This window comes from Xyrauchen texanus, chromosome 14, assembly GCF_025860055.1.
Source record: "Xyrauchen texanus isolate HMW12.3.18 chromosome 14, RBS_HiC_50CHRs, whole genome shotgun sequence".
Taxonomy (NCBI): Eukaryota; Metazoa; Chordata; class Actinopteri; order Cypriniformes; family Catostomidae; genus Xyrauchen; species Xyrauchen texanus.
The window spans coordinates 9,423,725-9,440,761 of NC_068289.1; the positions used below are offsets into that span (position 1 = coordinate 9,423,725).

Genomic DNA, 17,037 nt, shown 5'->3' on the forward strand with positions numbered 1-17,037 from the left:
TTGATAAACTGAAATATCACTTTGACAAGCATTCAGACCCTTTGCTAGGACACTTGAAATTTAGCTCAGGTGCATCCCATTTCTCTGGATCATCTTTGAGATGTTTCTACACTTTGATTGGAGTCCATCTGTGGCAAATTCTATTGATTGGACATGATTTGGAAAGGCACACACCTGTCAATATAAGGTCTCGCAGCTGAAAATGCATATCAGAGCAAAACCATGCCATGAGGTCAAAGGAACTGCTTGCAGAGCTCAGAGACAGGATTGTGTCGAGGCACAGATCTGGGGAAGGCTAAAAAAAAAAATGCAACCCATTTAAATTTTAACATGAGAATTTGCTATTTTAAAGTACCATGGAGAAGTTCAACCATCACGTGAAATGTCTTGACAACATCATTTTAAGCATCAGTTATAAGGCTTTAAACATCAACACCCTTACTAACAAAATCCCAGTTTAACAATATAATTTTTCATCACAACTGTGGAAGTTGTAGCCAAAAAAACCACGAATAGTTGGAAACAAGTCAAGGGTATGTAAGCACTTTGAATTGGATTAAACGGAAAAATACGCTGTAATCAAACGATTGATGATCACTTGTGTGTGATGTTATTTTTTACATTATTATCTGTATAATTTTTTTCAACATCTGAAGTAGCCTACCTTATTTCTTGTGAATGCCCCTGTATCATCTCTTCTTTCTTTACTCTCCTCCTTTCCGCCCCCACACTGCTCTCTTGCATTGTGGGTATTGTAGTCCCTATCAGTACAGTCCGTGAATACTAAATGTGCACTTTTCAGAGAGCTCTTTAAAATATTAGGATTATATTTTGGTTGCATTTGAGGGAAAAAAATAAATAAATTATTAATTGTGTAAAATAGGCAAATAATATTGGAATATCGATCGCAGGGCCCTGAAATGAATCAAATCGAAATTGTATCTCGAAAGATTTTGAAGTATCTGCAAATATGGGATCGCTAATTTACAACCCTAATCGCTGCCAAAGATGCTTCAACTAAGTACGGCTTTAAGGGTCTGAATAGACTACTTGCTATGCCAATGTGATTTCATTTTTCCCCCTTTTTAATACATTTGCAAAGTTATAAAAAATCTGTTTTATGCTTTGTCATTATGGGGTATGGAGTGTAGATTGGTGTGAAAATAAAATAATATTATGAAAAAAACGAAGGGGTCTGAAAACTTGTTGAATGCACCACACACACACACACACACACACACACACACACACACACACACACACACACACACTATTACTTTAGATGAAGTATTGTAGCATATAGTCATTACTGGTCACTGCTTGAAATTTCATATTAGAGCACAGGTAAATAATAAGGACAACACCTGCCTTTTAAAATGATCAATTCCATTCAGAGAAGGAATGTAGATGTAGTTGAGTCTAGTGAAATAATGTGAATAACTGTGCCGATGTAACAACACAGGGGGCGCAATTTCCAATGTAACAACACAGGGGGCGCAATTTCCAAAGGAATGTGAATGTGATCCCAAAATGTGATAAATTCCCAGAGACTGAGATTCTCAGTTTTTGCCTCCTGGTAGAGATGTTCATCACTCTTTTACTCCACATTCATTCCATTCATGTGATATTAAAGACTAAATAATTCTGAGAGGGGTAAATTATGACTAGGTTATATCTATATCTATATCTATACTATCTATATCTATATATATATATATATATATATATATATATATATATATATATATATATATACCACAGTTAGTTCCGGTCCTCGAATTTGATTGGACGAGAGACGTTCCATGAGCACTGATGGTGTGACAGCATCAGCACTCAGACGCTTCACTGTGTTTATCACTCCGCTTGTGTTCATGCTGTTCTAAACTAAAGTGAAAGCATAGTGCATATATGTGTGAGGAGTTACTGTCTTTATTTTTGAAATTACATATGTTAGCCAGCAGGTGGTGGCAAAAGATCATTTTTGTGTGTAATATGAGCCAGTTGGTGACGTAAAGTGAATCTGTTAGTCATTCATGAGTTTTTATGTACTATGTACAAATGTAGGCTACTTGTTCATTGAACTGTTGTATATGAGCAATATACAATGTAATAATATTTAAGCAATATCACACTCGCAATTGTGCTATATGGCCCTACATCAGTAGTAGGCCTACTGCTATAATTACCTACGGCACTCGGCCTGCGGCCGAATCATATCAGTGCTGATGTAGGGCCATATCGCACTCTTGCTTGTGTGATATTGCTTAAATATGATATGCTATGATATATGATATTATAAACATATCCCCACACACAAGGTATAACAGGAAAGGATGTCCTCTTTAAAATAACGACTCATTTAATTATGATCTGCACTGCAGTTCAGTTGTATGTATCGAGCACTGCATTAAATAGCAAACTCTACATAATCACTTCGCTTCTCTAAATGAGAATGTCCTGCTATGATGAAGGACTGGTTTATTAATATTAATTAGAACGGCTGGCAATCTGCCAAGCGTCGTCAGCGGTTATAAATCATATTAATGAGCAAATCCTTCGTCATGGTAGGATTCGTTAACGCGCTTCCCTGGTTCTCCCAAAAGCTCAGTGGGAGGTGAAGCCGCCGTACGCCCTGTCGCACCGTACGTTGTTCAAGGCAGGCGCGTGGAGTGATGCAAAGATGGCGGAGCTGCAGATGCTGCTGGAGGAGGAAATTCCAGCGGGTCGCAGGGCGTTACTGGACAGTTACACCAACCTCGAAAGAGTCGCCGAATACTGTGAAAGCAGCTACGTGCAGGTGAGCGTGCCAAGCGTTTGGGAAGAATGTAAATAAGCGCGGATTTGGAGTTTATGTCTGCAGCAGTAGTAAGAAGTGCTCTCAGTTTATGCTGTCTGTTGCTCATCTGTTGAAGCTAAGCACCGACTACGTGCATGAATGCAACTACGGCTTCGTATTATTAAGATGTATCATTAAAAAGTGTTTAACACTCATTTGCGTTGTTGTAAAATAAAGCGATGGCTACTTTTGCCGGAGATGGTTTGAGCCGCACAGATTTGCAGTGAGTCGCAGCACGCTGACAGGAAGGATTAAATTATGATCTCGCGCACTGGAAACTTTGGCTGTTCTATCCTTTCGCGCGAGTCCAACATGCTTTGAATTACAGTTCAATACCGTACGAAAGAAAAAAGTTGGTGATTTCAAATAGTTATATACATATTTTATAGACAGATGACACTCGCTGTCGATGTTACCAATGATCACGCAGACTTGCGAAACAGATGGAGAAGAAATTTGGTAGACTGCTGGAGCCATTTATCAATATAGGGTGATGTTATATGAAACTAGAAGTTGTCAACACTGATTTCTATAAAGCCACAAAACACAGTTTTTTCTGTTCAATGTGTAATCACTGAAACCGCTTTACCCTCATGAATTTGCGTTGTTTGAACACAGTTGTCATGTAATAAGTAGCCTACTTTTTTGAAGTTTATATGTATGACACGTTTTACTCCATCTAAAGAAAAGAAAGAAATTTAACCTAAAATAATCTTTTTCAGTGACTACATGAAGTAGGACTTATATACGTGTGTGTATGTAGAGAGAGAATTTTGCAGTGGTCTCTTAAAGTGTAACTAAACCAACTTTTTTTAGTTAATGATCTGTAAGCATGGGGCTTTATTAGTACTGGTCATTGATTCAAGTAATTTTTTTGACATTTGTGTATAAAGTGTTTTAATTCTACAATATATGGTGTAAAAACGTCTGAGTGCTGCCCTCTTCAGGTTGAACGGTGGCTACTGCAGTTGAATTTTCCTATTGGCTGTTGCGGTACTTCGTGACGTAAGCGGTGACAGCTGACGTAGGCAGGTTCCAGCTCACCACGCCAGATTCATGTACATGTCGTCTTGCGACCGTGTGAGGAATAATAATAACATGGAGTCTGACAGCAGCTGTCAATTAATCCGTCACTACGAGTCTCAGGTGCCCCTACCCCACCCCCCCACACACTCAGCCCCGCACTCGGTTCGTTCCCTCTATCCCGCCGTGGTCTGCCCACTTTTCCTCCATTTTCAAATATTTCTAGTGGGTGGAGTCAGACTCTGAGCAGGTGTTTAGTTACCCTTTAAATTTTTCCAGAGCTGAGATGTGTGTGTGTGTGTGTGTGTGTGTGTGTGTGTGTGTGTGTGTGTGTGTGTGTGTGTGTGTGTGTGTGTGTGTGTGTGTGTCTTTTATTTCTCACAAATTCCAAATAAAACTATTGTCATTTAGAGCATTTAAGTGCTGAAAATGACAACTGCTCAAATAAAGATACTGTGTTTTCTGACCTTGAATAATGCAAAGAAAACCAGTTCTTATTCATTTTCAAACATGATACTAATGTTTTAAGTTGTAGTTCAGAAATCAATTACTGATGGAATAACCCTGATTTTCAATCACAGCTTTCATGTGTCTTTGCACACTCTCTACCAGTCTTTCACATTGCTGTTGGGTGACTTTATGCCTCTCCTCATGCAAAAATTCAAGCAGCTCGGCTTTGTTTGATGGCTTGTGGCCATCTATCTTCCTCTTGATCACATTCCAGAGGTTTTCAATGGGGTTCAGGTCTGGAGATTGGGCTGGCCATGACAGGGTCTCGATCCAGTGGTCCTCCATCCACACCTTGATTGACCTGGCTGTGTGGCAGGGAGCATTGTCCTGCTGGAAAAAATAATCCTTAGAGTTTAGGAACATTCTCAGAGCAGAAGAAAGCAAGTTTTCTTCCAGGATAACCTTGTACGTAGCTTGATTCATGCGTTTGCTGTAAAGTGGAACCATTTACTTGTTTTATTCTCAAAACATTATCAACCAATTTACACACTTATTGGTCATGATGTGAGTCTCGTCAATGGTTTATTTGGCATCCCATTCAGCACACAACTGAATAAAACCAGCTCCATGTCACTGATAAATGATTACTGCTAGAGTAACATTCACATACAGGTGTGAGGGACTTCAGCATTTTACAAAGAACAAACATATTGCTCTCTCACTCAGTTTTGCTTGCGTGTCCCCTGTGTGCGACTGGTGCGATCTATTTGGATTTTATTAAAGTTCATCACTGAAAAGGTTTGCTCACAGGCCTGGCACTAAACGGCACGCGCAGCCTCATGAATGGACACTGAGTGGCTGCATCACACTTTTCTTTGAGCATGATATTGCCCTGTTGAGCGCTAGGGATTTTATTGAAATTTTTTCTGAAGAGAAAGCGCACGCACAGTTGCATGGTTGACACTTAGGAGTTTCATTTCATTGGTGAAATGAAAGCAAGCAGCAATATAACTGAAATTAAAACAACATTATAAAAGCTTTAAGTTTATTTGAAAGAAAATGCACTGCTCTTTACTTTCACTAAACTTAAATAAAACAGGCAAAAACAGCCCACAGTGTTCGTGCCAGTTTAGGTTCTAAATTAGCTGTTTTAAAGTAGTAAATAAACATCAGTGGCTGACATGAACAGTTGTTAACTTGTGCGCGCCTCAAGCTGCGTACACACTGCCAGCGACTGTCGCTGCAGGTCGCCAGTGGCTGGCGGTGAAGTCGCTAGTGGGCGTTCCCACTACTGGTTGCCTAGTAACGTTTATAATTGACATTCACGGATGCCATTCCATTGCTGTTGACAGCGAATCGCTTTTCTTGCCGCTACTAACAAACATTTTGGAGGGAAATATAAATTGAATCGGTACATAAAATGCTTTATATCAAAGATGAATGGGGAAACAAGGCGTGCTGTTTGCTATAGCGGCTGTTTATCTGCGGCGAAAATGCAAATGCCTGGGTCCACAAAATCCCCGCGATCTCAGTTACACCTTTCCATGCAGTATTTTTCTTAAAAATGTCCTTGTACGTGGGAAGAGACATATCATAGAGTACTGGGAAATTTCTAACAGCAAGAATTTAGCCTTTCATCCATCTTGAGAGAGAGAGAGAGAGAGAGAGAGAGAGAGAGAGAGAGAGAGAGAGAGAGAGAGAGAGAGAGAGAGAGAGAGAGAGAGAGAGAGAGAGAGAGAGAGAGAGAGAGAGAGAGAGAGAGAGAGAGAGAGAGAGAGAGAGAGAGAGAGAGAGAGAGAGATCACGTGAGCTCTCCCATTGGCTGTCGCTTCCGTAAGTCGCTCTTCATTTGAATAAAGTTGAACTTGTCTCAACTTCGTCGTGGCGCTGGACACGCCCACATCTAGTTGCCAACGGTCGCGACAGCTCGTGTCGCCGGAAGTCGCTGTGCTCTCATTGAAAATGAATGGGATGGAGTCGCTGTCACGCGCGATGTCGCGGGCAGTGTGTACGCACCTTTAGGCAACCGCCTATGCCACGGGTCGGCCCTGTATAATATATCATATAGGGCCGGCCCATGACATATAGATTATATATTTCATGATATATATATATATATCATTACACAAACTTCTCTATATACATTTAAATTTAAACCTAAAAACTTTTTTTTCATAAAAAAAAAAAAAGATGGGTTGTGTGTCAACTACCTACAGTATGTCAATCTAATGGATGAAAATCAAGATTTAGAGTCTTGTGGTGTAGTGCTGCTAGGGTCAGTTTGTTCTGTACTGTAAGGGTATTAACTGTTGAGTGAGATTGTCTTCCTCAATGTGTCCTTTTTTTTTTACCTTTGAAAGCAGAGTTCTTAAAAATCATCTGTGCAGTCCCTCTCAAAGTGTTTTACTTTGTTTAATATTAAACACACCTTTAAGGCAACAGCTGCTCCACAATTACCTGTAATTTTATTTATAATTTATGTAGTTTCCAGTGTTATAAAATGAATTATAAAGACCATCAGTATGAGTTTAAGGACTTCGCTGTTCAAAATATTTGTTATGAATGTTGTGTTAATCATACAGTGCAGGATCCAAAATGTTTTTTTTTCCTTTTACTGATTTTTATTTCATTGTTACTTAAATGCTGCTTAAATTTGTATTGACTAGTTCTTTTTAATTGCTGTTTCCTTGCTGTAATGTTGAATATACACTGATGAGCCAAAACATTATGGCCACTCACAGGTGAAGCAAATAACATTGATCATCTCCTAAGAAGGCCTCATGTCAAGGTCTGGGTAGATTAGATGGAAAACGAACAATCAGTTTTTGTAGTCAATATGTTGAATGAAGCAGAAATGGGCAGGAGAAAAGATCTGAGCAACTTTGACCCAGTCGTCTGGCCATAAAAATTTGGCCCTTGTCAGAGTATCTCTGAAATGGCAAGGCTTGTGCTCCTGGTCAGCAGTGGTGAGTTCCTACACAGTGGTCCAAGGACAGACAAACCACATACCGGTGACAGGTTGTTGGGCACTAAAGGCTCATCGATGCGTGAGGACAACAAAGGACATCCCGTCTGTTCTGAACTGACAGAAGGTCTACTGAGGCACAAGTCTCAAATTTTAACGATGGTAATGGAAAGAATGTATCACAACACACAGTTCATCTCACCATGCTGTGTATGGGGTTGCGTAGCCGCAGACTGGTTAGAGTGCCTATGATGGCTGCTGTCCACTATCGAAAGTGCCTACAATGGGCACACGAGCGTAACTGGACCTTGAGCTGTGGAAGAAGTTCACCTGGTCTGATGAGTCCCATTTTCTTTTACATCACTTGGACTGCTGTGCATGTCTGCGCCATTTACCTGGGGAAGTGATGGGACCAGGATGGACTGTGGGAAGATGACAAGCCGTTTGAGGGAGTGTGATGCTCTGGTCAATGTTTTGCTGGGAAACCCTAGGTCTGGCCATTCACGTGGACCTCAATTTGACATGTGCCACATACTTGAACATCTTTGCAATCCAGGTACCCTCCTTCATGGCAGTGGCCTCTTTAAGCAGAATAATGTGCCCTGCCATACTGCACACATTGTCTGGGAATGGTTTAAAGAATATGATGAAGTGTTAAAGGTGTTGCCCTGGCCTCAATTCCCTAGATCTCAATCCGGTTGAGCATCTGTGGGTTGTACTGCACCAACAAGTCAGATACATGGTGGCTCCATCTTGCAACTTACAGGACTTGATGGATATGCTGCTAATTTTCTTGGTGCCAGAAACCACAGGACATCTCCATGTGTCTTGTAGAGTCCACGCTTTGGTGGTTTGGCGCTGTTTTGGCGGCATGTGGTGCACTAACAGCATATTCGGCAGGTGGTCATTCTGTTTTGGCTCATCTGCGTATACTCCCTTTACACTCGGGCTGTTTCTTGCATTGCACTGTTGGGCTCCGCAGAAGGCAATAGCTGCACATACTGGCAAAGCTAAAATGCTCTTGCTGTACTATTCCACTGTGCTCCGATGCAGTATACCGATTCTCCGGCAGACTCCGTACTGATGCTTGCACTTCAACACTTTGCTGTTCAAGGCATTGTTTGAATTTTTTTAGAGGAGAGGCCCGGCTTTAGGTATTTAGGCTATTGACTTTTAGAACAGAGACGTAAGTGAAACAGAGGTAATGTTTCCAAAGTAGCCCTGCAGTTAAATGTTCCATTTTGCTCAAATGTTGTTTTTTATTTTTATTTTTTTTATAGATAAACCGTTCTAAAACCTAGTGAGTTGGGTGCAGCTGCTACATTGGCAGCTGCCTTTTATAGGCCAAAGTATACTTCGGTTCTTATCACTGTAGGCATATTTGTACTTTTGAAGATTTATTTGTCACACTGCAAGGCTCCTTTTAATATAAACCACATTAAGGCAAAAAAATTGCAAATGTTGTTTTGACTGTACAAAAGGGTTTCACAAAGCAGTCATGGTGTGCATGCATTGAACACGTCCATACGGGCTTGTGGTTGTAGGGTGTACTTTGAAAGGCTAGAGCGCTCAACCGTGCTTTGGGCAATATGGAAATGCGAAAAACTAAGTATACCCTAGCCTTAAGGCGGCATCCTAACTAAACTTCAGTAGCTGTGTTTCCACTATCGGGCCAAATGAGGGCATGCTAGTGCTTGCCAGGTCCAGTTGCGTTCCCACTGTCACTTCCGGAACTTCATTGAGCTTCCTCTGGGCCAGTGGCCAAGCACCCTGGCCAGACGATTACCCTTGAGCCAAAGGCGGCCAACTGGGGATTGAGTTAGGGTCAGTGTCATAGGTGGAGTTCTGTTGAATCAGGTCAGAGATTTCAGCACCAAGATACTCATTACCCAATTTTTTTTAATCTAGCTACAAGCTTTCCTCAACCAATCAATGGAGAATCGTCAGTATTGGTCAATAGACAATCAGGTCTCTTCTGAATATTTGGGCTAATGAAACTGTGCAACATCAGATCGATGGCATCTGCCGAAACGAAGACTGGATTAAGGATATTGTCACCAGACTTGCTAAGTTGTGTATCCAGCACACAGCGCTCAGGAAAAATGTAAAAAAAAAAATAATAATTTGGGAGCCCAGTACAAATCCATGTTAATTTCAAGGGCTAGCTAGTCTCCATTGTCTGATTCCTCCACTTAAGCTGCCCTCTTGCTTATGAAATGAGCGGGGTGTGTGAAGTTTGAACCTGGGTTGCGTATTAAGGGTGGGTATTGGCCGCAGGGTGGGAATGCAGACCGTTTTTTTGTTCTCGCAGCTTGAGGTACGAGGATATTGGCCTAGGCTGACCAGTTGATGCACTGGCTCACACTGGCCTGATGGTGGAAAAGTGGCTATTGAAACCTAATACTTGACCAATTTGGAATGGTATACGTAGACAGCAACTTGGGTGGTCGAGCCCCCAGTTTCATAGCACACGCAGCTTGAACTTCTCTGAGAGAGGCACTAAGTGAAGGATAATGGGAAGAGTCAGAGTTTTGCGCTTGTATTGAGTGCAAACTCCGTTAATTAAAGGGGCATTTGGCACATCAATTGCTTTACTTATCTCTAGGAAACAAATCCTAGTTTGTGTTAAAGTAGTTGTGAGAAGTTCTGTGTGTATGTTTGTGTCTATGAATACCAGCTTCTGGCTGTACTCTTGGAGTCTCAGTGCTTGGTTTATAGATATAATGATGGAGAAGAGAGGGCCTGTAGGCATTTACATGGGCATTTAAGGTGTGTGTTTGTTGCAGGGTATCCTTTATCCATTCCAGATTGTTTTGATTTATCTCTTGCTAAAGGAGAGTTCCACTTGTAATTGGAACCATGTTTGGGTAGGCGGCTCAGAATCCTAATGGAATCTTGGAAGGTTGTCGCCTTTTTAAAATGTTTGTTTTAAAGGCAGCCATGGAGACAATATAATAACACACATTTAGACATCTTGTTTTTTCTTTTTTTTAGACCTCTTCTTTTTTTTTTTTTTTAAGTTGAGAAAGTATTGGAATAATCCCTTAAGGTGAAGGGTTCGCAGATGACAAAGTAGGAGAAATTAGGGCTGGGTAAAATGGCCAAAAATAGTAACACAATATTGTTTTTCATGTATTTCTATATCAATATTTATCACTATCAGGGTTTTCCTGGGTTAAAATGGTCTTTGGTGGTAGCTGACATACTTTGTCATCACATTTGTAATGCCATAATAACAGTAAGACCATGGATGACTCCTCATTATAGCTGTTTAGGTATTTAGTCTTTCTTAAAGCTACACTGTGTAACACTTGGGGCCCCCTTTATTTTTTTTTTAAATAAAACTACACGTGTCTTGCGAAAGGATATTGTTTTGGTTGTGGTTCGGCTCTGCTCATCTGCATGGATGAATGTGGTTCAAGACACCAGTGTACACATGAATACAGGACATCTTATCAGAGTGAATGGACAAATAAATGACGAAAGAAAGACTGATATCTGAAAACGTGTCATCTGAGCATTTAAGTGCCATATCTTATGCTGCTGTTTTGATGTATTGGAAACATTGATGTTTTGAAATGAGTGATATTGCAAAAGTTAGGCAATGTTCGTTAACATCAAACACAATGATTGCTAGTCTGATATGGTCAAACATTGTAAAGTTTATAACTGCAGGATATTCTGGCCAATAGACCATGGTAGTAACTAATTTATTTACATTTATTCATTTGGCAGACGCTTTTATCCAAAGCAACTTAAAAGATTCATAATATTTTTCAAAAAAGATTAAAGTGCAACAATTTTTTTTGTGACCGGTTAAGTGCAGTTGGTGTTCCTTTTATCCAGGCCGAGATGTCTGCCAGGCAGGCAGAGATTCGAGCAGTCACTGAGGTGTCGTTGGGCTGGAAAGACAAGTAGAGTTGCGTGTCATCAGCGTAGCAGTGGTAAGAGAAACCATGTACCTGAATGATGGGTCCCAGTGATGTTGTGTATATAAAGAAGAGAAGTGGCCCAAGCACCGAACCCTGAGGTACCCCAGTAAGTAGCTGATGTGGACACCTCACCTCTCCAGGCTACCTTGAATGACCTACCTAAGAGATGGGAATTAATCCAGTCAAGCACAGTTCCTGTGATGCCCAGCGAAGAGAGGGTGGAGAGTAAGATCTGATGGTTGATTGTGTCGAAGGCTGCAGAAAGTTCCGGCAGAATCAGGACAGATGATATGGATTCAGCTTTAGCCTGTTGCGACTCCGTGACAGACAGCAGGGCAGTCTCGGTGGAGTGTCCACTTTTGAAGCCTGACTGATTGTCATCCAGCAACTTGTTAGTAGAGATGTGTTAATTATGTGTGTGAGTGCAGGTAGGATGGATGGAGAGATGGCTTGGAGAAGGTGAGAAGGAATTGGGTCAAGGAACAGGTGGTGGGGTGGTTGGAGAGGAGGAATTTAGAGACCTCAGTGTCTGTCAGAGGAGAGAACATCGAGAGTGTCTGTGGTGCTGTTGATCTTATTGTGGTAGTAGGAAGTTTTTGCAGATTTAACATTATCTGAAAAAGTTGCAAGCAGAGACTGATACATACCTAGATCTGCTGGATTTTTTGATTTCCACCATCTCAGCTCTCCTGAGGTCAATCCGATGTTCATGAAGGACGTCAGAGAGCCAAGGGCTGGGTGGTGTAGTACATGCTGGCCTAGAGAAGAGAGGACAGATGTTGTCTAGACAGGTTGTCAAAGTAGATATTAGTGTGTCTGTGGCAGTGTTTACATCAAGGGTGGAAATACATTTTGTGTGGAAAGAGAGGTAGAGACAGCAGTGAACAGGCGAGAGGGTGAAGGAGAATGGAGGTTAAGGTGAAAGGAAACCAAAGGTGGAGTCTGTTTTAATGTAGATGGGAGAGTTCTGTTGAATTGAATAAGTAGTGATCAGAGACATGTAAAGGAGTAAAAAGAATATTTGAATTGGTACAGTTAAGTGTAAAAATGAGGTCCAGCTGGTTGCCCGATCTGTGAATTGCTGTGGTGCTTAGTCTTTCCAAGTCAAATGAGGCCAGAAGGGCATTTAGATAAATGGCCTGGGGATTGTCTTTTTGTGTATGTTGAAATCACCAACAACCACAAGTGGACTACCATCCTCTGGGAATGAGGACAGCAGGAAATCCAACACCTCGAAAGTTTGTCAGCTGACCTGGAGGGCGATCAATGACAACATGTATTTTGTTGGGTTGCATTGTAGTAATGGCATGGAATTCAAAAGTAGTATTTTTACATCGAGAAGAGTGTGGTGAAAAAGTAATTGTCTGTGTTCTTGCTTGGGAGTATACACTATGCTAACGAGCCTTATAGTGAAAAAAGCAGGACACGCCTTAACGCTACTTGGCACAACAAAGCTAGTCACATGGGCAACCGAAAATACGGGTTGCGCGAGGTGACAAGCGTGGGAATAAACGCGACTTCAGTACACTGCAAATAAATGATGCTACGCTTTAGCAATAAATAATACTGTGAATAACAAGTGAAGCACAGTTTATAGACTCTAAAAAAAAAATGATGGTTTTACACACACTGGACAAACAACTCTAAATCTTGCCGTGAATACCCTGGGACAAGTCAAAACAATATAGCACAACACACGTTTAAGTGACGCGAGTTTAAGACCGTAAACAAACCGCACAAGTCTAGCAATGAATACCACTCTACAACAAAGTGAAAGAACAAAATAAACACTTGCGTGCAACTGCAGACTCCTGTAGATAAATCGCTTAATCTATAGAATGTCATTGTTACCAACCAGTGGTCAACATAATTTCAAGACTTGCATTTCCTTGGCAAGCCTAGGACTAAAGGATTTATTTATATAAATGATTGCCATAATAAAGAAAAATACACCTGTGCACTAGCAAGTAAAAGGTTCTGCACCTATTACTGTATAATTATTGTATTTCACTACACACACAGACGTGTACTATATGAATTGTACATAAACCATATCAATAAAATATCTTGCCTGTTGTGTATGAAATTAGCCATCTCTGGGTCGCTTTTAAATCCTTTTCAGGTCTCAGAGTTGTCACCACCTCTGAAAAGCCAAGCCGATGTTGATTCAGGTTTTATAACCGACTCGGTCGCTTTCCCTTTTTGCCTTTAGACTCTGCACTGTTCGGGGTTTCTTTTGTTTTAACAACCAGTGATTCCCTGTAGGTTTGCCATTTTAAGTGATCCATGGTACATTTTTTTGTCATTTAGATGTGACAAACTTTCAGCTTAAGTTACTCCCACACGCATCAGCATGCACGGGCGAATGACGCATGTATGCAATTCCCCGCAAAATTTGTACTGACAGCTCTAAAATATTTATAATAATTATAGGTTATTCAAAGTGTATTTGAGTAAAGTAAATGCATGGTTTGCATGGTTCGTATTTGCAACCAATTTTGCGCTATGTGACTAAAAATGTGTATATATATGGCAACTGGCTGGTAATTGTTTAGATTTTACTCCCCAGTAATTGTTTATTGGAGTGGAGTATTTTGCAGCAAGATCCTTTCAATGCATGTGGAGAGTAAAAGTTGTTCCGTGTGTGTCAAGAGATCCATGCAATCGATTTGTCATTAATGTCTCTTAATACCTTTTCCGTTCTTTTAAGAAATAATAAAATGAATAAACCAAAAAAGTCAGTGTTGTTCAGAATTGCTGACTAGCCATTTGAAATGGTTAAATTACTCCATAATGCTTTAAAATAGAAAATCGTCATGTAGAATACAAATGGGTCCCATAAGTTGTGTGGTCTGCGCCATGATATCAAGGGAAGCCCAGTTTAATCATGCATGAGAGCTCTGCGCTATCATCGTAGATCGCGCTTCGAGGGAAGCCTGGTTGACTGCGCACCTGTGTGCTCCAGAGATGCAGTAGGATAAAGTAGAGCACATCATTAGAGCACATGAGTGATTCTCGGTGGATCACGCAACATGAAACCAGGCCTCAATCACCCTGCACACATCAGTGTTCCACATGAGAAGCATATAGTGCTTATGTAGTGCTGAAAGAAAAATATATGTCATACAATTTGGCCCAAAATTTATCTTTGGAAAAACCCTGAGTACACATTTCATTCCATTAATGGGGAAGGAAGTGCATTCCAGATGTTTAAATTCAAGAAGCACTGGCTCTAAAAACTGCTGCCGCCGCATCTCGCAAGAGTAGTTTTGATATGTGTCACTATGACAGCAAAGCAAGTCAGACAGATTTCTAACAAGCATGCACCTGCCGGTGATCACTGGTGATCTGTTCTGCGCAAAAGTTGCTCATTTCAAATGTGCCTAGTGATAAACATAACATTTTTATTAGGCTAAATAATATTAATCAATGAGTTAAAGCTTCTGTAATGCATGATAATAAAACACAAACGTTTGCTGAGATGGGTGTTCAAAAAATGGGCAATCTGCCATTTTCTAAACGTACAACAAATGGATGTTGCTAGGAAACCTCTCTGGTGACATTCGATCACCTGCTGAAATAATGGGAGCATTGCAGTTTTGTTTGTTTATACGTCATCTTCCGGGCATCGGGCAATGGAAGGCCTTTTATGGTCGGAAATCAGGGATATCAAGTTGGAATTTCCCATATCTGACTTTGAATGAAAAGCAGCAATAGAGCCAGGTGGCGCAGTTACTTTCTTCCAGTTGTGCAAACTGTAAGCATTACTTGCTGATGGCACCGGTTAAAGTGTATTGGCTTAATTCTAAGCCTCTTCTAAAATGTTAGAATTTTTTTTTTTTAACTCCGTTTTATGTGTGTTTATCAATGTTGGAATGTTCACACAAAACAGTGCTATGGATCATGAAAAACAAAAACATTTATCTAAATGGTAAATAAACAAACAGCAATGATGTTTATATCGGTGTTACTCTTGTGTTCAGTCAATATCTGTATTGCATGGTTTGGTTCACACCGATATTATATTAGCCGGATAGCTAGATAGCTAACCGAACGTTAGCTTTATTACTGGTTTGCATTAAGGGCTGGGTGATATTAAATTATAGCTCGATATTTTTCAGCCTATTTACAATATTTGATATATCTCGATAATTATGCATTTGCTGTAAAATGGCTCAAGTATTTTTGTTATATCAGAGGAACAGAGGAACAATCATTTCATCCAAACAGCCATTGTAGCCAAGTAGATTAAATACTTAAAAGACATTAAAAATCGAATAATTTGTTTTTCATAAAATAAACAAGGGAGAATGAAATGCAATATTCTTCATTGCTATGCACTTTATTTCAAGTCCATTTTATTTGTATAGCACCTTTCACAACACATCATTTCAAAGCAGCTTTACAGAAGATCAGGCATTAACAGACGATTAAAACTGTAATGTCGATGATGAATCATTGTGTAATTTAGATAAAATATGATTGTTTATGGTGTTTAAAAATAAGTAATTGAATAATAATTGTATTAATAACCCAAGTGAGCAAGCTCAATTCACAGTTCTGCATTATATTGAAATAATTGAATGAATAATTGAAAATTGACCTTCAAATGTTTTTACTGTGCAAAGCTACTTCACGGACTTATTTTTGAAACCCCAGTTGAACATTGCATAATACAAAATTATTACTGTGGGACACATCAGGATGATGATGATGATTTATAATAATAATGCTGAATGGATTTGATGGATGGCAGATTTGCGTTGTACAAAAGTAATACATTTCTGTCCTGTTTACTTCATTTTCACCTGGGGCTTTTATTTTGACACAAAGTGCTGTATTTACTTCAACTTCACAAGGAGCTTTTATTGTGACAGAAATGGCCCTTTCTGTAACAATGTACTTGAAAGTTTACAATGTTCTGCATTTCCTGAAATGCTGTAATCTCCTGTTATTCTGTGCCTCATTTGTAGATTTGTATAATAACTTGTAACCGTTACTAATGTTTGGAATTGCGCAACTGCTTAAACCTGCATTACTTTTTGAATTCACAATACATGCACACAGATCAGCGCGTCACTGGTTTGTTCTGCATCCCACAGGCCATGTTTATTTGTCTTTATATCGCACCCTTTTGTGTATTAATAATCACATATAACCAACTTGTTGTTTTGTGTAATTGTGCAGCCCTGCAGAATCATGAATTTAGTCTACTGATGTGCTCTTTATGAAACTCAATGGCCAAATTAAAGCACATTTTAAAATCATCACTATATTTGTACATTTTACATGGCAAAATGATCTTTATTATATTGTTAATATCCAAAATATCGCCCAGCATTACAGCAGTGCTAGGTAGCTGCTAGCCAGCTAATACATCCTAACCGGCTAATTTCATGACTGGGAATCAGTTGGCTATTTGCTTGTAAAAGCCAGACTGCTTGCATTTTTAGTGGTGCACACCTGATCTGATCGTCTGTATGTAGAACATAAGCTAAATATAAAAATTTTAAATCTAGGATTTGTTTTCCACAATCAATATCGATATTGTTTTATTGCCCAGAAACAAATTTGATCAAGATTTATAAGGGTAAAGGTCACAATAAAACCGCAAGGTATTATATTCTAGTCCTGAATCATTGACATTATGAAGACATTATGTCTCTCGTAGTCAGAGTTTTGACTATCACATCTAGTTTGCAGCTTAGGCCTATTCTGGCCAAAAACTACCCACTTAAAATCAATTCATCTTGTTTTTATAAGCGGTTTAGGGGTGGGGAGGATTTTCTGAAAAAGAATGTTGCATCTTCTATATGAGGCCCATGACAAAA

At 39.9% G+C, this 17,037-nt stretch overlaps 1 protein-coding gene across 11 annotated transcripts in view; it reads left to right on the forward strand.

The window, feature by feature from the left end:
* Positions 1-2,567: 2,567 nt before the first annotated feature.
* Positions 2,568-17,037, forward strand: part of abi2a (abl-interactor 2a) — a 53,227-nt gene continuing 38,757 nt past the window's right edge. For 2 of the 11 annotated variants that reach the window (XM_052142999.1, XM_052143001.1), the window contains exon 1: positions 2,574-2,797. In XM_052142999.1, the coding sequence (XP_051998959.1) occupies positions 2,681-2,797 (117 nt within the window). In that variant the 5' untranslated portion in view covers positions 2,574-2,680. Of the gene's footprint in view, positions 2,798-17,037 lie in introns of all 11 variants that reach the window. The other 9 variants (XM_052143005.1, XM_052143003.1, XM_052143004.1 and 6 more) reach the window with 9 other exon arrangements.